This window comes from Pteropus alecto, unplaced genomic scaffold (assembly GCF_000325575.1).
Source record: "Pteropus alecto unplaced genomic scaffold, ASM32557v1 scaffold177, whole genome shotgun sequence".
NCBI classification, from domain to species: domain Eukaryota; kingdom Metazoa; phylum Chordata; class Mammalia; order Chiroptera; family Pteropodidae; genus Pteropus; species Pteropus alecto.
In genome coordinates, this window is record NW_006442207.1 from 3,951,629 (window position 1) to 3,975,527 (window position 23,899).

Here is a 23,899-nt window from a genome sequence, read left to right on the forward strand (position 1 = left end):
CACTCTGCAGCCCCCAAATTAGTTACCCTCACAGCCCATTTTAATAAGGGTTCTTCAGGAAGCTGATCACACCCATCTACTAAATGGAGGACAACTTCACACTGCCGCCCACCCCCCTAACCCGTGCCCACCCAGTTTCAGTAATTTCTTGATTTTCCCTCCCCCCATGTTGACTGCCTACTTGGTGACCAGAGACCTTCAAAGTACTTTCTGTTGTCCCTGCATAATTTTTCCCTTAGGGAGGTGGCTTTGAGGCCAGTGGCCTAAGGTCATACTGACCCACATCAGAGCGAGGCCCAGCACCAAGGGCTGCCCCTGCACTTCCTTTCATTTTGGCTATTATGGACAACAACCAAATGATTGTATATTTAGTATGTTTCTTGTTATTTTGCATTTCCTTGTGTATCCAATAAGTAACCTTCTCAGGAGTCAGGTCTACCTCCATCTAAAAAGTAATAACAAAAAATCAGCAGTCTTGTCTTAAAATCAAACAACTCTTTGGATGTTCTACATAAAACTGATCTTAGGCAATCACTATAATTTGAGATGGTATAAACTCTGTAGTATTCTGATGGTTTATGATTGAGTCCTATGAATAATTAATTCCATTAGTATTCTGATCATTGCAATTTAAGTTAAGAAGAATTAACTTCCATTGCTGACCAGTTATGAAACTCAGGCACATTATTTGGGGACTTTTTGTATTCTTGTTGTTTTTATTTAATTTTGTTATAGCCAGCTAGGATCAAACCAAAGTTTCTTTGCTATTTGCTCTCAAGTGTCACACAGCCATAGTGACTGAGGCTTTAATTTAGTCATTTTTCACACACACTTTCAAACTTTTATTGCACTAGTAGAAACTTCATAGGTCAACAAATTCCTAAAATGTAAAACATTCTTGTACCCTTCTAATTCTTTGACATTTTTATGTTTGTGTATGATTTTTCTGTATTTAATACCTAACATAATTTTCTAGATATGGACATAAGAGACATACTAGTAGTACTATTGTATTCCATTGAATCGATATGCCATATTTACTTAAATTAGTCCCCAATTTATGGAGCATGTAACATAAATTTTTATCTTTATAAATGATGATATTATAAATATCTGAGTAAATTTTTCCTTTTAAACATCATTTTGTATTATTTCCTTGAAATATGATCCCCCAAATGAGAAGTAGAACACTGGGTTTGAGGCCACCACCAGCTTGTTTTCCAGAGAAATCAACTTAAAATGTCACCACATCAATGTTATGGGCAGTGTGGGCTGACGGTCGGAACAGTGAGTGAGATCAGGGTCAGGAGGCTGGCTCTGAAGCAGGCTATGCCTGTCCGAGCTACATACTTGCACACAGGTCCCTTTGGTGAGCGACCTTCTGAAACTTGCGTCCCATGAGAAAAGGAAGTGGTGCACGTGTCCTGCCTTCCTTATTATGCAGATCTGATGAACCGATGTCTGTGAACACACTTTATAAAACTAAAAAGCCCAATATAAATATGGTCATTGGAATTATTCCCTTTATCCCAAAGCTCTATCAACATTGGATTTTATCATTTTTACATGTTAAAATTTTGGTAAACGCAAGTACTGTGGGTCTTGAACAAAATGCATTAACCGTAGAACGTTCGTTTGCATAATATTGGAGGAATGTGGCCCTCGGTGCATACATGATCAGGTGGACACGATGGTTCCTGGGGACCTTTCGTGGAGCTTGATGTTACCTGAACGCGATGATAGCCTGAATGCGTGTTTTGTGCTCACGTTTTTCTCGCACTGTGTTTCCAGGGGTACCAGGATGTTCGGGACCGGATGATCCACCGGTCCACTAGCCAGGGCTCCATCAACTCCCCCGTGTACAGCCGCCACAGCTACACCCCGACCACATCTCGTTCTCCCCAGCATTTTCACAGACCTGGTAAGGGCAGCTGTTCCCGGGATTCACTGTCTGACAATCTGTGTTTCGGTGTGATTATTTCCCCATCACTGATAGCTGGCTGTCAGATACATACACACTCCTCTCCCAGAAAAAAAAGAAAAAGAAAACTCATATCCAACTATCGTTTGTATTATATCTTTTCTTGAAATGAGTCATGTTATGGTTATATTCATTATGATTTATGAAATAATTACATTTTTACAGTCAATGACTGGAAGCAAGAGAGTTTGGGTTTGTTTTTTTTTTTAAACTTGAAGAGAACCTCATTACTTTTAGACTTAAAATGAAGATCTCTAAAAGAAAGTGTTTTGTTGTGCCTTTTAGGCATATCAGCATCATCTAAAATCCAGTATTAGCCATTTATCGATGGGTTTATTTTGTTTCCCTTATCCAGGCACATGGTATTACCAAGCATGCTGGGTTAAGCACCTTCTTAGGAGAAAGTATTGTATACAAGCCCAGGGTTGTAGATATCTTTTAAGATCTATTCCAACCTTAAAATTCTGAATCAGACATGGAAAACATAAAAACATTTGAGATGTATTATGATAAGAGAATATGATATAGCAGTGGGTCTCAGGTGCCTTTTACCTGTGCAGAATTTAGTCCCTATCCCTATATCCCCAGCACAGACCCAGAATTCTCTGAGAAATGGATTCACAAAGGAAGATTTGGGCCTTTTAAACAAACTCAGTGGTGACGACGTACATCTGTGCAAACTTCATTTTAAGCTTCTTGCTTCTGCTGAGGCTGATGTAACAATTCCACTCATATGCTAACTTATTTCATAAAACAAAACCGAAGGAAATGAACAGAATGTAAAAAGGCTGCAATCTTCCCTTTAAAGCCATAGATTTCATGTTTATAGAGGATTGAATTTTTATTATTTAATCCTTCAATAATGTATAGTTTTCTCTAGGTTTATAAATATTTACTCAATATTTGTTGTTACATTAATTTTAATTTTAAAGTTAGAATTTTAGAGAAATGAATTCCTTTCTTTTTTCCTGTACAACATATATTCATTTTTCATGCATGCCCTGGGCCTGGGTCTGTATTTAAGCCCTTGTCTATCTGGGTGACAAGAAACCCTTTATGCTGCCACCACTGTGTATGGGCATATGCTGAGATCACTGAGACCCCAACCGTGACCCGTCAGAATGACATGGGAGGTTGCAGAGGAAAATATTCCAGAGACTTCTGAATAGTGAGAGAGCGGTCGGTCCAGCGACATCGTTTTCCTGAAAGGTCACGTCCTTATTGAGCACTAGGAAGTTCTCATCTGTCCCATCCACAGTTCTGATGTCATTAGCCTTTAGAACATTCCCCATTCTAAGCATTCCTTCTGCTGTCCCTTCACAATATATTACAGATATGCATGATGTCAATTATTAAGGTTCATAAGTTGTCCACTCCAGACATGATGCTGCAAGGCCCCGAGGTCTCGGATCAGTTTGAATGGTCCGTTCTTCTTTTGAGGTAACTAAGTTCCTAGGTCCCTAGTGTGGCCACTATACAATTCTCAGGATTGAAGTAGCTCTTTGACATCCAGGGAACACAAATAGATTGTTTGTTTGTTCTTTCTCCACAAGCAAAATAAAATTAAACTTCCAGTGGAGAAGTTTGCAGCTTAAAAAAAAGAATCTGACCCTTACATATAAATACTCCTTTTGAAGGTTCTTGAAATTATTGTCATTTTTTTTCATATGCTCTTCAGAGGGTTCTGTTTTGTCAGGTGCTTTTTAAAACAGCCATTTTTGAGTCTAAATGATGTGCCTGGTACAGGCTCAACGGTAGCTGGTGTCACCCTAACAGAGAGTGTCTTGGTGGCCATCGTCTTCACCAAAGCCATTTTTTCTCAGAGAGGGACTCTGCACTGACCTAAACCTATTTATTTGCAAATTCTCCCCACTTTGCCTCACCCTTAGCAGGTGCATTCTTAACCCTTTTTCCTTCCTCCTTTTTCAGACTCCTGATTAACAACCTTTATTTTCCCCCTCGGAACAATGATGTGGTCCCTGCTCCTGTGTTAATTTCTGTTCTTCTCTTCTGTTTCCATCTTGTCCTGCCCCTGACTCCTTGCTGCACAGAGCTGCTGTCTCCTGGTGTGCAGAGGTTGTCCTACCTGCGCACCAGCAGCCTCAGCTCCACCCACAGCGACTCCCGCCCCAACTCCCCCTTCCGACACCACTTCATTCCCCATATCAAAGGTAAGGAGGCAGGCTTCTTCAGGCAGCACCCTGCATAGCGGAGATTTATTAGCACCCTGGGAAGGCTAATAAGGTGTATCTCCAAGAGTCAGCTCCGAGCTTTCGACCTCTCAGCATGCCTGCGTGTGTCATGACTACACCCAACAGTGTCTTAGAACTGGCATAGCATCTCTCCTTAGGGGAAATATGTCATTTCTAAGGGCTCTAGATGAAGAAACAGGAAGTATGTTTAAGACCATAAGATTTATTATCTACTCCTTAGGGGAAAAAACCATATATTATTATTTTGTTTTTCTACGTGTCAAAAGCAAAATATAATATATAGTTGGAGCATTTGCCTGGTTTTAATATGCAGTATGGCTCAGCAAAACCCAACAGTATTTAGCAACAGATATATATCCCAAAGCTAACTTAACCACTTAACGATATTAAGATGTTTGGACAGTATAAAAAGATCTATGGCAATGGAACTTAAATTTCTGTTTGAGCCAACTGGGAACAATCTTTTGACTTGTCCTCATTTCTACATGATGGAGAAGAGAGGCTTTGCCATCTGTTTTCTGTCCCTGCCCCACATTGCTGGCCATCCTCGATGGCATTTCCATTGTTTTCTTCATCGTCCATTATGCTTCTGCAGCCGTCCTCAGTCGGAGCTCCTGTTCCCCTCCATGCGTTGGGGGACCCAAGAGCCCCAAAGGGGTTGTTAGGAAGGGGCCATAATTTAAAGTAAGTGTGAGCTCCCTGAAAGATGCTAACTTTTACCAAATTAATCAATGGAAGTAGCTGAAGGAGGGAGGAGCAGGCAAGCCCAGATGTCATCCTGCATCCTCTAACAGCCCTAAAGGGTCGCGCTAACCCTGCATTCCAGGTGCTCATGCCGCTAACGTTTATCGCGTAGTTTAAACGCTGTTGTAGTGCGCTCCCACTTGCAGTCCACTCGAGCTGTTTTCTTTGTGCTCACTTGGGTTTTTGAGGCAACTGAGTCCTAAAATATAGAGGCACCATACTTATCTGCATGTAGTAATTTTAGATGTGCTATTTTGGCATTTTCTGTGCCATGGAAATAATGCTGCTGATGCGCTGATTGAAGACACATAATCATTTGCCATTAGCAAAAGGATCAGTCTTTTTCTGGTAGTTGCAGTACTTTCGAAAACTCTTGACAGATTATTTTAAATGATTATTGCTAATTAGTATTTTGGAGGAAAAACTTCTTTATCTAGATGTGAAGATCATACTTTAGAGAGTGTCTATAAAACCATAAGGAATTGTTGAAAAAACTTCAGATGTATTTTAAAGAGACTTTAATATAGAAGCCCTTGACCAAATTAAGATGTTTTTTGTTGTTCGTTTGTTTCTAATATGCAAGAGAAAATATATTTTTAATTCATTAAAATGTAAACTGCCTTGTTTGGTTACTATATGTTTCATCGTTCGGAAGAGATATTTTTTGTAGAAAGAAAAATGTCATGTACTGTGAAGTCATGCAGTTTGTATAAGTAACATATCACGAAATAATAAGACTTACCTTATGTCTAAGAGCAAGCAGTCTTATGAGGAGATGGGACACCCGTATGGACACTGAGTCCTGGGTTTGAGTATTATCTCTGTCATTGGCTAGCCTTGGGACCTTGGATTGTTGACAACTTTTTGAGTGCCACTTACCTCATCTGTAAAACCTCTCATAGGTCATTAGGGCGTGGATGGTACAGTGCGCTGATGTGTAGTGAGCTCTGAGCTCACGTCCACCTGCGGTCCCCCCGGCACGGTGCTCTTAAAGCATGTCCACTGCATCCTTCCATTTGCTCTTCATGGCGTCCTTGTGACACAGGCCCAGGGCAGAAATGAGGGAGCTGGGGCCCAGTTCAGCGACCCGGCCAAGAGCTCACGACCAAGAAGTGGCAGCACCTGGACCAGACCCTGGGCCTTCTTGTCCCTCATTCAAATTAAGGGTGCACATTTCAGTATAAATGTACATGAGGCATAATCTGTAAAGCAAACTTTTATTTTCCATCTCTTTTTAACTAGAAAATTGCATTCTTATTGAGGATAAGAACAAACAGCTACTTCAGTCATTTAAATTACAAAATTAATAAATTTTTACTTTTCAATATAAGTATGGAAATTACAGTACCTCTGTGTGCCTAAATGGTGCTTTATTAAAAAGGTAGATATAGATTCTTTTCTGTGTCCGGTCTAAATTCGAATTTTTTGACACAGTCTAATATTATGTATTTAAATTATAAAAAGCATTAGGCCCAGAGGGATTATCATGGCCCTGAGTTTATATATAAAAATGTCTAATAGTCTCTCTCCCATTCTTTTTACTGGACATATGCCTATTATTTATTCATGTGAAATAGTTTATATACTTCAGATACAAAATATAACGTACCTAATAGTATATGCTTAGTTTTAAAATCAGATGAACCTTTTGCTAAACTACAAAATAAATCACGGAGAATTTGTGTATTAAAGGTGTGGCTGTAAAAGCCTAATATAGTTAAATGGCTAAATGCTGATTCTCCATGGAATTACTTCTTGGTCATTTTAAAAAAACACATATCCACATACATGGAAGGCTTCTCCAGCCCTGGGAAATTTTAGCACAGAAGGAACTTATAGCCATTTGAGAAACACATCTAAGGTATTTTTAAAATGGGGCAAAGTCCCCTGGGATTTTCCATAGCCCTTCATTTGAACATCTACTTTTTATCTTGGAGCTTGTCTAGTGGTCTCAAAGGAGTTACACCAAATGTAAGCTGAGGGGCTTGAGGACCCCAGGGTAGGATGACTGCCTCAGGAACGCGTGGTTAAAGGCAGGGGGCCCTTGCTGCTCTTGCAGCCAGAAGCCCAGCTTCTCATTGCACAAGTCCACTTCCTGGTCCTTATTTGTCATGCATGTGACCCAGGTCCCCAGAGTCCATTGAGCTGAGGATGCTGCATGGCTGTGAACGCTGAGATGCACATCACAGACTGGCTCTATTTCATTGGCTTCCCCATCTGTTCTCTGTAATGTCCGTCTTGTTTTCGGTTGTGTTTTTATTTCTGTTTCTGACCTTCTTTGTAGCCTCATTCTACACCAGTATGTCATTGTTGGACCGTTTTGACAAGTGTGTGCCTAGAGATTTGGAAGAACTATTTTTGCTTTGTTTGGGGCTCTGTTTGTGCCTTGCTTTCTGAGTTTCTCTTCCCTCCCTTTTGAAATACTATTAGTCATTACGTTCTGTGTCCATGAAATATGAATCAGATTTGGGAACAGGAGGGCTACATATATGAAGTCTCTTTGAAAGAAATCTTCCCTGTTTTGGTATAGATATGAGTTCCTATGATGCAAATATGTATTTGACACTGGCTGAAGGAAACCATAATAACACTTATTAAAGCTTTAGACAAGAACCAGCAATCTTGAAACTCATGAAATTCTAGATGCTGCCGATTTTAAGCTCCCCTCAAAATATTCATTTATATTCTGGGGCATGAGCACTTAGCGTCCAGAAAGCTAAGCAGGTTCCCACAGCAGATGCAAGCACAGCCATCTCAGTCTGCTTGTCTAAAGATCTTAGAATAGTCACTTAGGCTGTCAGCATGCCTAAAAAAAAGAATGAAAGTGAGGACAGAGCATTTGAGTTTGTTAAGTACAGTGAGAATCCTGTAAGGAATGATCTCCCAAAGACTGAAGAATTGGCTTCTTAGGTTGACATGGAAGGAGCTAAAACTAAAGGTTAAGAAATATATCTGTGTGTATATATGTGTGTGTGTGTGTGTGTGTATATGTGTGTGTGTGTGTGTGTATGTGTGTGTGTGTGTGTGTGTACACACACACACACACACACACACACACATATATATAATAACTTCTCATCACAATAGCTAAGATCACTAACAACTTAGAGTGAACCAATACAGGACAAAGTGGCTCTGAGTGTGATATATACAATATTATATGATATATACACTATTATTTTTCAACAGTGTCTTAACTCTGGGCTGATAGATGATGATGATGACGATGTTAATAACAATACTTTCCATATAGGCTGTTTCATCTGATGCCTCATACATCACAATGCCTAAGTAATGAAGTAAGCACAAAAATAATATTTTTAGGGCTCTCATCAGTTATTTCCTTCCAGAGTGGGGTTAAAAGCTTTATCACTTAAAGATAGGGGTTTTAAGATAGAATTGGGAAAGAGGCCTCACCTTGAGAATTTTTCTTGGAAAAATGCCAAAATTTTGCAATGACTTTGGTTTTTCAAGGGCTAAGAATCTGGTACCTAACATCACATCTTCCGAGACCTTATTCCCGATGAGCCCTTGTGACGTGCGGAAGTCATGTTGTACAGAATCACTTAGATGGGTGTGTTGCTGAGTCTCTCTTTACCTAGTGTTTTAAAATGTTTACTGGGAAGCTTTAAATGACAATAGAGTTAAATTTACTTACAAGGACATGAACACCCCAGTGTTTTTTTCTAGCAACTAGAAAGGTCAATGGTTGCGAAAGATATGCAGCCAAATGAAGAACCGTACCCAACTGGAGCCAGCATTCATCCAGAATGCACCCACTGGGAATTCAGACAGCCACTCCGTAGCCTTTGAGAGTCGTCAGCCATATCGGAGAAGTGGTGGGCTTCTACTGCCACTTGCCAGCAGAGCATCTTAATGATAGAAAGATTTTTAACACTCGGGCAAATGCCTGTTTTAATAACCTTAGACCTTTGTGTCCTGTATATGCAGATATTTGTGTGCGTGCATGACACTAGCTAATAATTATCAAAACAAATTCAGTGGTGTTTCATCTTATTGGGCATGATAACCAAAACCTGTGAGATATTTCTCTGAAACATCTGATGTTCTACAAGTTAGAGGTAAAGGATGAAGAGAGTGATTCAGAAGCAGAATCAGCCAGTGCTCAGGATCTGCACAGAGAGTCTTCAGGATCAACCACAAATCCAGCAAGAAAGTCATGTTTCTCTAGAACGTCTTCTGAGCATAGCCCATAAGAATTAGTCTGTTTTTCAATTATAGATTACTCTTTTAAATAATTTCTAATGTTTATAGGAGTAAAGAATACTTCTGAAGTGAAACAATTAAATTGAGGTTATTGAGGACCAACTCTAATGGGAAAGTCATTAAAAAGGGGGTGCTATTGTATACTAGCTTCTGGCTGCCTTTAATTAAGAGAAAGATGATGGTCCTTCCTCCAGGGGTGCTTCCTCAGTTAGGCCATTAATAGCTGTAGGATTAATTATTTGGCCTCCTTCAATCATTCATTCACAGACATTTACTAGGCACTTACTATTGGCCAGGCACTGTGCTAGGCACATAGAGATAAATGAGACTTACTACTAATTCAGCCTTCAATTTAAAACAAGATTTTCTTCTAAACATAAATCATATTCTTCCTTCCCCTGCTTGTTTCTACCTGTGTTTATTTTTTTTTAGACATGAATTGATTACTTCTCTTTAGGAAACTGGTAGTAAATGACATAACATTTTTTGAAATGAACTTTTTAATAGATCAGCAGTTTGGAGTGAAGCTTCATAATTTTTAGAGGCTAATACCTCAATTAAGTAGTAAAGTCTATATATTGGGATCTAGATGCTAAAATGACTTGAGTTAAAAAAACAAAAGTTTCAGAATATGATAACCAAAAACCTAGAATATAAGTTTGAACCAGTTAACAATTTCAGATCTCATATCTGGATGATCTAACTGCACGTTTGGTACAGATCTGTGCACTAGTTACCTAAAGATACCCATATTGAGAAATTAAAACTCTACGAAACATGTTATTTTAAAACTCCAGCAATTGACATCTTTTATATTTTGCTGGCTATATTTAGAACAGTGTGCTTACTTGAAGAAATTGACTCTTGTACACCTAAAAGTAATAGAGTGTTATATGTCAATTATATTTTATTTTTCAAAAAAGAAAAAAGAAAAAGTGAAAATAAATTGGTTCATTCTCTATTTTTTGAAGCCCTATGGTTAATTTAAAGTTGTTAGCATTAATTGATAAATTGGACTCTATCAAAATTTAAAACTTTTGTGCTTCAAAGGACACTGTCAAGAAAGTGAAAGACCACCCACAGACCGAGCAAAAATATTTGCAAATCAAATATCTGAGAAGAGACATGTATCCAGAATACGTAAAGAACTCTTATAACTCAATCTTAAGTAATTGCATTACTAATTCAATAACTAGTAGTGCTGCCTCTTCTGGTATATTCTTGGGACAGATGTTTGCTCACATGTGGGGAAGGAGGACCACTTGGGGCAATAACTGTTCTCTTTCCAGTTTTGCACAAGTCTCACTTCATCCCTGCATTCCTCCCGGTCAGAGGGAGTGATGGTGGCTATGGTACCGCTCAAGGCTTTTGCAGCCAAGCCCCAGTGATCCTTTCCAGCCTCTTCTCCATTCTCTCCTCTAAGGCACCATGCTGTCGGGCAAGGTGGCCAGTCCAGTTGTTCCCACCCACTAGGGCCCTTTCATACCTCCTTCCTCATGATATTCCAGCCCTCCGGAATCTGAGCCTCCCCACCCTTCTGTCCACCACTCACCTGGTGGGCTTACTCTTCCATGCCCAGCTCAATTCTAACTTTTTCTGTAGCTTTCCTGAAGAATTGATGGCACACACTTTCATGTGAGTGTCCAAATTTTTCATATACCTCTCAGTAAGCAATTACATGGTATTATATTTATGTCTTAAGTCTGTCTCCTTAGGTGGATTCTGAGCCCCTTGAGGCAGGATTAAATCTCATTTATCTACCAATCCTTGGCCACAGCTCAGTGCCCAGCCATGGTAGGTGTCCAGTAAATGTTTCGCGGGTGGAATCATTAGACTGGGTGGAGCCTCATCTTTGAAGAGAAAGATCGAGACAGGTATAAGTGGTCCCACTGCACCTGGAAGAAAGGGGTCTGACTCTGTCTTCTGTATTTCAAAGTGAGGAAACAGAAGCATATGTTGCAGTGAAGGCACTTTGTGTTGCTAAGGGGAAGGACTGGGTGAGCACACAGGTTCTCAGACTTAGCCTTCTGTTCAGAGAGAGATATCCCAGTTGCTAGCCTCTGCCGTCACGCCCGTTGGTGATTGTTTTGGGGTTCGTGTATCCCACTCCTTTAGATGCCTAGGCTTTAACCATCTGACAACTGTTTCCTGAATCATTAGCAAGTGACTTTCCATTCCTCTTAATTAACTTTCCATTTAATCAGTGTGCTGCTGGCTCACAGCCTTCAACTGCATGCCATTGGAATGATGCATCTTACTGCTAGCTGCTTTAACCGAGTTCCACTTGAACTCAAATCTCTCTTTTGGAAACCTTGACCTTATATCACTTTTGCAAGCCAAGTTAACAAATTGAGTTTGTTTCTTTTGTTTCTCCTTTTTGATGTACTCCTTCCAGTTTGTTGTTTTGGATCTTTATTACGCTTGCTTTGTTTCCTTTACTGCTCTCCCTTCTCTCATTTTGTTTTCTCCATTCTTCTCATTGGAGGCAATGAGCCGTCCAGCGGCCGAAACTCCCCTCTCCCCCACCGGCCAGACAGCCGCCCTCTAACTCCAACTTACGCTCAGGCCCCTAAACATTTCCATGTTCCAGGTAGGAGCTGACACGGTCTATGTCATGGTGTCCTGTCACAGTGTAGAATGTAGCCTCGTCACCTCTGTCTCGTCTCCATTTCTCATGCTCTTTAAATCGGGATGCACACAGTTAACAAACCCTAAATTGCAGGATCTGGCTTAGAGGGCCTTTCAAAACTTTTGTGTGTGAAATGCCAGGTTTAAATTTTCTCAAAAATTTTTGAAGCCGGGTGGGAGGCAGAGAGTGAAGGAATGAGAGTTGAATTGTTTTGTTTTCTCTTAACTAAAATTTTAATTTTCCTTTTATATTAGAGCCTTCTAAGATATCGCTCTGTGGTCTGGTGTCATTGATTAATTATTGCAATGGCAATCGAGTTACCTTTCCATTCTAAAGATTGAACCACAGTGTCACTTGACAGTACTTTTATTTTTTCCTGTTTGTCTCCAATGTAGAGATTCTTTCCATGTTCTTTTCAGAGAGAAATAAAATGGGATCCATTTGGTGTTCCTTCTGCAGTGTATAACTAACTAACCACTTGCAAAGCCCACAAAGATATCTTGCAATTTAGGCTTGGTGCCGCCAGCTTTGATCTGTCACAGTACATTTGCTGTCACAGTACAAATAGTAATTTGCCATCAGGCACTGTAAAAACCAGAACCCATTAATATCTTAATGTTTAGGGTCAGCTCAGTTTGTAAAGGCAAGATAGGCTCAGAAGTCACAATATTATTTTGCTACCGGAAGTACATGGTTTCGCTTCTGTAGCTACTGAAAGTGGTTTAATAAATTACCCATTATGTTGATGTTAGTGTACATATTTGGAATCTGTAATAGCTTTCCCTTTTGCATTCCAAACTTACCTAATAAACCAGAGGAAACTTGAGTGAGATTCAAACCATTAAGATGTGACTGCTTTTTTAAAAAAGTTGATTTAAAAATGTTGAGTGAGATTCAAACCATTAAGATGTGACTGCTTTTTTAAAAAAAGTTGCATCAAACCTTGAAAATCAATGTTACACATTTGAACTCTTTTTTTTTTCCACATGAAGAATGCCCCACTAAGATATAATGCCCAAGATTCTGGAGAAATAAAGCTTTTGAAATTTCCTGAGTATTTGCACTCAAAGTGAAATGATAGCATAATCAGATGAGGTCCTGTACAAATATATAAATAATATTTGGCATCTGTTTCTTTTTATAAAATTCGGCTGATAGAAGTTAGGAATTTGTTGATCATCCTGGTAGCATATTAGACTAGCCTGGTGCATAAAAGTGTTTATGTATTTTAAAAAACTCTTACTATATCGCTTTTCACCGTTTCACTCATTAGTTGAAAAGTAAATTGAGCCACTGGGATCTACTGGGAGCTCAATTTTCAGACAGTAGCAATTTGGGGATTTTTCCCAAACTGGTTATGTCTTCCTCACCATTAGAGTACCTCCACTGCTTGCATTTCTTCCTGTTTTAATCCCACTTTTAGTGAAGTATGTATTTGAAATAAATGGCTCGTGACTTAGTTACATCTCTATATATAAAGATGTATTACAAAGGATTTCATATCACTCGTCTATAGTAATTCTCTCATTCCTGTAATTTCCTCTTCCAGTAATCTCAATCTTTGTAATACAAGTTAACTTTCTGGGTTGTTTTTGTTCAAGAGTCTTCAGTTTGGTTTGCCTCTCAGTTGATCTGTTTTTCCCATCGCCGAACCGGTTCCCATAATCACACATCTTTGCTTTTCATTTCCACAGATCAAGGGATCAACATTTACCGAAAACCACCCATCTACAAACAGCATGGTAAAACCCGCTTTCCTCCGTGTAGCTTTTAAGTAGCAGCCTCAGCTGAACTTCTCTTTGCTGTCCTCTGAAAGGCTTATCTGCTGCTGCTTTTGAGAATCAAATCGGGGTGCCCAGCGTATTATGCCTTTCTGTTCTCCTAAGACGCAAATACTGTGAAATCGGTTATCCTACATGGAGAACACTGAGCTTGGTCACGAAGCTTCTAGTTCATCTCCGACCCCATCAAACCATGTACCATTTCATTCACAGAGAAGGGGAAGTGCCGGCCACACAGTAATTCACAAACACCCAACCAAGACTTTTGTTTTCTTTGCCGTTAAATGATTTAACCAATCTCTATAATAATTTTGACCAGCTTCCAATTTGTTTAATTAAAACTAGTGAAAGCTAGTGACCTAGAAAAATTAATTGGACTAAACCTACATCAGCTTGGCTGTCCAGTGCCCCGCTTTCTTATGGGGCAGGCAGACATCTGTGCCCTGATGGTGGAGCGGACGTGACACACGCTGAAACAGAGGTCCTAGCCCTCATCCCATCTCTTCACTTAAACGGCTCTGTTAGGATGTCATGGACACGATTTCTCTGTCCCTTAGTTTTCTCATCTCTAAAAATCAGTGAGTTAGGCTAGTTTGTCTCTGAAATTCCTGTAAACTAAGAATCACTGATATTTTCCTTTTCTGGGAATATGGAATTTTAAAACCCAAGGAATCACATTACTGTACGTAAATCACATTTTCCTCCACCAGTATTAGGTCTCTCAAGATTTATCTGCCATAAATCTTGTGAATGAATAGAAAGCCAAGACTGGTCTTCAGGTCTTTCAGATTTCAGAAATTTACACACAATCTGTGGCTGGAAATTTGAAGGCTGCCTTTAGAATACAGTTGACATTAATGAGCCCTTAAGGGTTAGGATACGTGATAAGCAAATAAAGTTGAAAATGCAGAAGGAAAATATTTTAGGCCAACATTTTAGGGGAAAAGAGAGAATGTATATGTTGTAACCGTTCTGGGACTATGACTTTTTTCCTCATCTGTTTGTTGGGTTGTTTTTTGTTGTTTTTTTTTAAGATTTTACACCATGTGCTTGCTTTTTAAGTTTGTTAACATTGTTTTTGTTTGTTTTTTTATGGTTTAATGTCTTCTCACCCACTCATTAACATGTGAATGTTTACTGACTTCACCAATTCTAATGCGTAAGTACTGTTTGAAGTCATGCTTTTTTTAAGCTTAAGACCAGGATCCCCAGAGTTTATCAATTTAGAGGCCTTTTTAAATTCTAAATTCTCTAGACCCTACCTCTCTAAACAAAAATAGTCAAATAATTAAGATTAATGATTGTATAATGTTAGATTATTTATTTGGAAGGGATGAATTGGCTTCTTGAAATTTACTTTGGCTTTACTCTTTACTTTTTTTCAGACTACTGTAATTAATTAAAATTAGCACAGCCAGAGCAGTACCTCCCAAAGGGCATTCTGCAAAACAGCAGTTCCAAGTGATAGAAATAGACAGTATACCCAAAATTGGTATCTGTGCCCTGATGCATCTGAAAAATCCTAGATTTAAATAAAGTCACACTTTTGGGTGGGGGGAGCAGTAATGCAGACCTCAGTCTTTAATATGCTAACACATTTTGTCCTTTAAGAAGAGGATATAGTAGCAGTGTTTCTAAGCTGAACTTTTTCCCATGAGGTTAGAAAGTCAGAGAAACACTGCTTCATGCCTGGCCAAGACTATATTCCTTATTATTATAAAGGACAACCTTGATCAAGTCGCTTAAGCAAACCGAGACCTAAAAGGTTTCTATAAGAATGGGGAGTTGGCACTGAAGATTGAAAAAGTTACTTCCAAATTAAAAAATCTGTGGGCCCAGAGAAGGGAGAAAGTTTTATTTAGATCATTGTCAATATTTTTTGAAATGTGTAGTAACATCCCAGGTCCGTTTGCAAAATCAGCTAGAATCAGGAACTGACCGTTTATCCTGGTTCGTTTTGCTCCATCTCTGTGATTGGATTTGGGGCTCTAAGCCAAGGACTTCTCTAGGCACAGCCATTACGAACTCCATGAACTAACACTGCTGCTAGCTAGCCTGGCTTTTGTTGTTTTAAAGTTGGGTGACTCCCTGGCTTTTGTTGTTTTAAAGTTGGGTGACTCGCTCGTATGTGCAGACCTTTGACCAAGACAATGAGTGGCTACAGCAAACAAAAGTCGCAGTGCTAAATTCCTGCAAGCTAAAAGTGGATTTTCCCAGTTCCATTTCTCCTAGGATTCAAGGACATATATATATAATATATAAGAATTTAAGTCAACTGTATCAATGTATTTGTGGGTAAGAAGCCACAAAGACAAAGCCAGCCAACCTTCCTAATGATGAAGAGCTACAGTCAAGTGACAATAGTCCATGCTTTGAATTTAACTCTTTAATTTCAAATTACTAATTGAAATTTTTAATTGCTTTATAAGAGTATTGCCCAATAGAACTTTCTAGCTTGATGGAAATGTTCTATCATTGTGCTGTCCAGGACAGTAGCCACTAGTCACATGTGGCTATCGAGCACTTAAAATGTGGCTAGTGCCACTGAGGGACTAAAATTTAATTTTAGTAATTTTTTTCATTTAATTTTATTAAATTTAAATAGCCATATGTGGCTAGTATTGGACAGCACAGCTCTAGATCAAGGTGTTTCAGGTATAGAACAGGTAGATGTAAAATGAAGCTTTGCTTCTGATGGAACATCTGGAAAATGAGTTGAGTTGTCACTAGTCACCACCTAGTGACTGGGCAATTGATAATAAAGAGCTTTATGGAGTTGAAACATTTACCAGGGCACAAGAAAACTATGTTAGTGGGCTTACCACCATGGCCTTGCAGACCGGTAGCTAAGCAACCCTGATTCCCACCTAGATGCAGCTGCCTTGGCAGCCCAGAGCAAATCTTCAGAAGACATCATCAAGTTTTCCAAGTTCCCAGCAGCCCAGGCTCCAGACCCCAGCGAGATACCAAAGATTGAGACGGACCACTGGCCTGGTCCCCCGTCACTTGCCGCCGTAGGTATGCAACTGTCACAGCTAAGCCAAATGGACAAATTGTCAGAAGGTCTCAACATGAAATGCTTAAAAATGTCCAAAAAAAAAAAAAAGTGTCCTATCCTAAAAGGTTTTAAGAAAAATATGACCAAGAGGTAGAATAGCGAAAAGAACTAATGTGATATTAATGTGTGTACAGAATGCTTCAAAGTTACAAATGCCCAATCACCAGAACCTTGCTCTAACCGAACCATCCAGATGCAGAACTGGTCTAAAACAAATAATGTGCATGGACCCTCAGGATTAATACTGCAGTATCGGTAACTCTTTTGAATACCAATGAATCAAAGCCGCTTGGCCAAAACATTGTTCTGTATAATCTGAATCTAGTGGGTGAATTTCCCGAGTGTCCACAGAAGCGTGACTTCTTTCAGCTAAATTTGTTTTAGACTATTTCTGGGTTATAATTACAATTCTTTTAACAACCAATCTAAACACTGAAGCACTTTTACTTTTCTTATGAGCTCACTTTCTCCATCTATAAGCAGGGCTATTACATGAAATATTACTTGTGTAAAGTTACGTGATTTTACATCTATCATTTCCATGAATTCTGTGCTAAAATGTCACATTTGAGCTGTTTCATTCTTTGCTTTGACCCACAAATTTATGCTTTAGAATTGTGTCTGCGTCTTTACTGTTTTGTCAGTCATGAAATCACTTGGCCTAAAAAGTGGTATTAGCAAACTCAGAAGCTAATACTGAAAATTTAGCAAGTTGGCTTCACAAAGATAGGACTATCTTACCATATTTCTGTTGACAGCCTAAAAGGCCTTCAATTTTCCAAAATTTCCAGATTTTCTCCCTCATGCTGTTTTCATCGAGTTATTTTTGCAATCGCCTTTTACAGGCAATATAAGCGGATTGTAAAGCAGTTTATATATGTAGAAATAGTCAAAGGGAAATATACTTCCTGGGTTCATTATTCACAAATGTTCTATACATGATGTTGACTTGAGATGTACCTAATTCTTCCAAACTCATGTCTATTAATTTTTATTAGTATAGACTAAAGAGAGAATATTCACTGACATTGGTCGGAACAGTCATCCCCTTCCTTCTGCCAGCCCATGCCCGCCAGGCAGGGCCGATAGTCAAAGGAAAAAATACTTCCTGGGTTCATTATTCACAAGTGTTCTATACATGATGTTGACTTGAGATGTACCTAATTCTTCCAAACTCATGTCTATTAATTTTTATTAGTATAGACTAAAGAGAGAATATTCACTGACATTGGTCGGAACAGTCATCCCCTTCCTTCTGCCAGCCCATGCCCGCCAGGCAGGGCCGAGTCCTTTGAGATTTGTTGCTAAGTAGAGACATTACAGCAGCCACACTGTTGGGGAGAATTAACGTTTCGTTGTTGAAACTGTCATCACTAAGTCATTGAAAGCTCTTTCGAGTTCTAAAATGAAGACAGTTTCTGGCCCATTAGTCAAAATAAGAAAAACAGACTGTTAGTTAAAGTTTATTTTGATTAGATTAGCAAACTTTCCTGTTTCCTACCACAGCCAGATTAATCCAAGCAAGTTAGAGAAAACAATAATTATCTTGATTTTCCATCCGTGCAGACAGATTTCTCCTTTTCACTCTGTCTCCCCTTCACCAGAAAGTTTAAAAATTATACATGATTTGCAATATTGTACCTAAGTAACTTTTTAGCTATATTGCTGTATTAACAATTTTTATTGAGTTTCATTAGTAGAAAACATTTTTGTGACCATTTTTCAAAGGATTGATAAAAAGTAAACATTAGAAACCCATCCCTTAAGAGAAAAATAAAAAGCATACTTGTTAATGAATTTAAAGAGTAGAAGGCAGGATGATATTATTAGGGTGAGTCTATATATTCAGGAAAAGAAGAAAGCTACAAGATGTTAAAACTTGTCATTTGAGAATGACTGTCTTATTTAAGGGTATGTAGATGAGAATGACTATCTTATTTAAGGGTGTGTAGATGAATTTATATTCCCCTCTATTTGAAAACTGACCTCAGGGATATCACAATAGTAAGAGTAGATGCCCCTCCCACTTACTGCAGAGAGCTGTGACCAGTGGTCAGCGGGATGACTCAGACTCAGTGGCAATGGCAACCCTGAGTTCTTACCGAGCAGGCGAGTTATTGGGAGGCCAAAATCCATGCCTTACTGGATCACACATTCAGCTGGCTGGTCAGATAGACCTGTGGTCTCAAGAAACCAAACAGTAGCGCTGAACTGGTGGTAGGCCCTTTATTCCCTCAACAGACCTGTGGTCTCGAGAAACCAAACAGCGCTGAACTGGTGGTAGGCCCTTTATTCCCTCATGCTGTTCATTAATGTTCAAGACCACCGCTGACTTTGCCAGCCTGACAAGTTGACACAGGTGGACTAGTGCCTTAAGATCCCCTTGCTACGGGGCTAATGTGAGAAGTTGTCTTTGCTGTGGAATTAGGAGCTGACACGAGACGCAGATCTAGTGGCAGAGAGGAAGATGACGAGGAACTTCTGAGACGCCGGCAGCTTCAAGAAGAGCAATTAATGAAGGTTTGTCCTTAAACTCCTTTGCTGCGGGCTTCAACGCAGTTCTGTTTGTTCTGTATTTTTTAAGTGATTGCTGTGGGCAAGCCACCAAGGTGAGCAAGAAGTCATCCCAGTGCTCAAGGGCAAAGTATTTAATAGGTTCTGGAACTGATGACCTGGAGGCTGGAAGTTAGAGGGACGTGGAATGTTTGAGCTTTTGCAAGGAGACTGAGACTCCATGCAGGGCATGTGTGTGTGTGTGATGCATGTGTTGAAAGGATGCTCAAGGGTCAGGTAGGGCCAAGGTGTATACCCACGTGGTGCAAGGCCTTCCTTCCCTCATGCAGGCTCAGTTGAAGGAATTCCCTTGAGATTAAATATTTCTCCAAGTCTTCCCTCGGGACTCGTAGGACCTTGTGTGTATATCTGGGCCAGGAGAGAAGGGATAAAGCAGACTGCCACCAAGAAGCCCTCATTATACCCTCCCACCTCTAACAAGGGCCTGCAACATCCCAGAAGACAAATAGAAGGCGAGCCGATTGTAGCCTGGGGTAGAGGGAGCCAGGAAATTAAAACTCTCCCACCAATAGGGATTGAAGAATCACTTCAAGTGACATTTTCCAAAGATACTTCATTATGTGAGAAATGCACATGATACTAGTTATACGAATGGGTAGGTTACAAGGTCACATTTGTGTCAGCCCAGTTTTGTATTATATGTGCATAGAAAAAATGGTGGATATAAATCAAAATGTAAATAATTATCTCTGAGTGGATTATAGGTTACTCTTCTGGATTTTCTAAAAACTATACAATGAGCACATACTACTTTTTTTTTCCTTATTTTTGAACAAATCGGTAAAATTTCTTTGTAAAGGCTACTGTCCTCAGTCTCTCCTTCACACATCAAAAATCCAAACACACTCACACATGACTCCTGAGGCCACCCGCTGGCATTTTGGGGGAGGGCAAGGGAGAGAGAGCACACCTTCTGATGTGGAACCTGACTTAGGAACATGGAACCTCACCATTGACAAGGCTAAAGGGTTCAGGGTCCCAAACCCGGACTATCTCTCGAGGAACCACCAGGCTCCTATATGCATCCAGGACTCTCCAAAGTCAGGACCTTCTTGCAGAACCTTCTAAAAAGAAATCGCATTTCCATAAACGTAACCACTTTCATTTTTCTTTTCTTTGCGAATAGCTCAACTCAGGCCTAGGGCAGCTGATATTGAAAGAAGAGATGGAGAGGGAGAGGGAGAGGGAGAGCCGGGAGAGATCCTCCCTGTCAGCCAGTCGCTATGATTCTCCCATCAACTCAGGTGAGCCATGGACCACCACTCCCCTCCACCCCCACTGCCTTCCCTGAGCCGAGAATGGGCCACCTGCCTCCAGGGAGCCGGCCTTGGCTGCTCCACGGGAGGGAAGGTCATTTCGGTGGAACCCACAGAGTGTTCTGTGGAAAAAGAAATATGGAAAATACACTTCATGTCAACCGAGCTTCTAAGCATGTCATGGTTCTTCCTTAAATGTGCTTTTCCTTCCCATTGGAAGTGGGGGAGCCCTTAGAGGACCTCGAGAACACGAGGGGTCAGTTGAGGACAGTCATCTCAGGAGGAGGCAGCATAAAGGAAGCCCGCAGAGGGAACAGGTGCTCGTTGACAGTAGACGGCATGGACAGCATTTTCTCAGCATTACGATCTTACATTAATACACTCAACGCAAGAGCTGAAGACGTGGTGGTGGTTTTGTCACTTTTAAAGGAGATAACTTATATGCTGGGGCTGGAATAGTCCAGCAGGATATTATGTTTGTCATAAGCCAGTTCTCTCCCAACTCACAAGATTTCTTCTCCCCTGTTCCGAATGAGTGCATAATTTCCCGAGCATTCCTTTAAATGTGTTTAGTGTTTACTATCTGCAAGCATTGTTGCTAAACATTATTTCATTTAATCTTCACAATGTGCCAGCGAAGTAGGTGATATTGTTTTCATCCCATTTTGTAGCTCAGGGGACAGGTATAGGAAGTTTAACTCACCCAATGTCACATCGCTAGTAACTAGCAAAACTCGGATTTAGGAGTCCAACTGGAATACTCTGCTGCCTCTCATAGATGCCTCCCTGGCATTGACCTTGGATAGGTGGTTGAGTAATCTTCAGAGTTCCACCTAATTCTGTGATTCTGTTCCGTAAGACTATATAGCGTTATACCTACATGGGCCAAAATACGAAGATTTAAAAAGATGAAGTGCCCACAGACGCAGAGGTGTTAAGTAGCAGAGCCAGAATTCAAGCCCAGGTCTGCTTTCCCCAAAGCCTGGCAGTTTATGAGGCGTCTACACCTTTGATTGATGGGACATCCTATCCCAGGCCTCTCAGGACATCTCGATAACTTACATGGTTGACTTTTGGGTCAGCGATTGCTACACACCAACTGAGACATGGGCTTATGCATCCAAATAGCCCAGGGTTCAAATTGTTGCTCAGCAATTTATAAGCTGAGTGGCCCCGGGCAAGATACTTAACTTTTCTTAGCTCCTATTTCTTCTTCTGTAAAATGGAAATACTAACAGCGTCATGGGGGTCGTACTGAGGAGTCAGAGATAAAGCATGCAGAGCACTTCCTCCTCCCCACCCTTTTCAGTTATACCCCTGCCAGCCCATTCCCTGCATCACCCAACACAGGGGCGTTTTGTGGACATTTGAGCCCAGTATTATTTAGGTTATTGTCTTCTTTTAAATCATCTATTCTGCAGGGTAGACGATATACTGCTGATTTCATTAAAGAATCAGACTTCCGGTTTCCTAACTGTTTCTTTATTTTTCTCATTTAGCTTCACATGCTCTATCATCTAAAACCTCATCTCTCCCAGGCTATGGAAGAAATGGGCTTCACCGGGTAAGATTTTGCAGTCGTTTCTCAGTTTATTCCCTCTTAGGTCCTGGTCGAAGTACTGAAATGATGCCTGAGTACATCTGACGTTATGATCTCAGGGTTGGAATGTAATGAAAATCCTAATCTCCTTGATCTCCTGGCAAGGAACTTTGAGTCACAGGCAAAATAAAATACTTCTCTTGAGAGAGAGAAATTGACTTTAGATCAAAGAATACCATATGTAAGTATATGGGAAGACTCAATTAAGTAATAGGGTGGCAAATATTTCTACAATCAAGCAGAAAGTAATTACTCGACCCGTTATCTCTGCTGTAAAAAGATATAGGAAGGTTGGTTGCAACTCCCCTCCCCACAAAGCATCATGGCATCAATAAAACTGTGAACTATGTGGAGAAATGTATTTTTATTTATCAGCAAGAAATACTTGCTGCCCAAGGTCCTGCTGAGCAGCGGCACTGGATGGGCCACCAAAGACAAAGAGATTTCATAGTAGAAAAAGAAATAAGAAAGAAAAATTATGAGGGTCCAGGAATTCAGCTTGGGAAGAAGTCTTAGGTTTTGTAAATTCTTTCTTCCTTTTCACGAATCCAGAATGGGCACTGTGGAGTCGATTTTCTAATTCCATGTTTTCCTTCCCTTCAGCCTGTTTCTACAGACTTTGCTCAGTACAACAGCTACGGGGACGTCAGTGGAGGAATGCGAGGTGAGCGCCCGGCAGCCACGTTGTCTGTCTGGGGTCGAGGTTTAGAGAAGGTCGCGTGATCACAAATGCGTTGGCAGAGTTCATGCTGTGTCACGTTCTGAAGTGGGATCACATCTATCTTCCGTGAGCTAATAGATTTTAGCAAATTATTAAAATCTCAAAGGATCTCTAGTGAAATGAGACCGTGAGAAGCAAGCTTGTAAGAATGAATTCATCGCTCCTACTGTGTGCTGAGCACTCGGTTAGACACCTGGAGGGACAGCGATGGCCCCTACCTTTAAAATGTACACGGCTGTGTAAGAGACAGACAGAGAAGCTCCATGAGAGAGATGCTATGATTGACGATGTAGAGAGAAGGCAGAAACATCCTCATGATGTCAAGGAAAGTGTCCACGAGAAAGGGCTGTTTTAACTGACAACTAAAACCAGAGCAGGCACTTCCTGGCTTCAGGGAGGCAGACAGGCAGCGTGTGCCAAGACCCAGAGCAGGAAGAGAACGTGGGTCATTGGGGAACGTTTGGGGAATGACAGTGGGGTATATATTGTCTTTCTATTAATGGTCCCATGTTTCTCTATGGTCTTTCCCTTCTGATTTTCTTTTCCTCTCTTTTCCAGACTACCAGGTATGGAACACTGTCTTTCTTGAGTTGGCTATACCAGCAGAATAGCCGTTTTCCAATCCAGTTGTGTGTTGCTGCTCTGGGGAGAGCTTTTGTTGAGAAGATGCTGGTTTTGGTTGATCTGCGTAATCATTAGTCTGTAGCCGTGAAGAGCCACGAGGAGCACACACGCCTGTGCACAGGTCAAGCTGTCCGTGCAGGCCTTGGGGACACGGCATGAACCAGGCCAGGTGTTGGAGTGTTCTCTTGCTCCGACTTTAGAGAGTTCTTTCTGGCATGGAAATGGACCAGCATCAAGGGTCCACCCATGTACAGTTTATTTATTTTTTTTAATTATTACCACTCAGTATTTTTAGGCCCTCCCTCCTTTGCCTGGTCCCAAATGAAAAGAAACTCCTGTCTTGGCCCAAAAGGCTTTGGTGCCATTCGTTTTTCCTAGAACTGAAACCTTGTAAAATTATTATAGAGAACGAGAAAAGGAAAAATATGCAAGGAAACCTAAGATAAAAATAAGGCATTAATAATCATAAACTTGGTAATTTTTTTCGAGGT

General features: G+C 40.4%; 1 protein-coding gene across 8 annotated transcripts in view; it reads left to right on the forward strand.

Moving 5' to 3' along the window:
• The window catches only part of ABLIM1 (actin binding LIM protein 1), a 256,869-nt gene that overhangs the window by 227,042 nt on the left and 5,928 nt on the right, over positions 1–23,899 (forward strand). For 3 of the 8 annotated variants that reach the window (XM_015596345.2, XM_015596347.2, XM_015596344.2), the window contains 8 exons: positions 1,792–1,921; positions 13,489–13,536; positions 16,447–16,593; positions 19,062–19,153; positions 20,334–20,451; positions 21,963–22,027; positions 22,667–22,727; positions 23,343–23,350. In XM_015596345.2, coding sequence (XP_015451831.1) covers positions 1,792–1,921; positions 13,489–13,536; positions 16,447–16,593; positions 19,062–19,153; positions 20,334–20,451; positions 21,963–22,027; positions 22,667–22,727; positions 23,343–23,350 — 669 coding nt within the window. Of the gene's footprint in view, positions 1–1,791; positions 1,922–11,650; positions 11,756–13,488; positions 13,537–16,446; positions 16,594–19,061; positions 19,154–20,333; positions 20,452–21,962; positions 22,028–22,666; positions 22,728–23,342; positions 23,351–23,899 lie in introns of all 8 variants that reach the window. The other 5 variants (XM_006920840.3, XM_025039146.1, XM_025039147.1 and 2 more) reach the window with 5 other exon arrangements.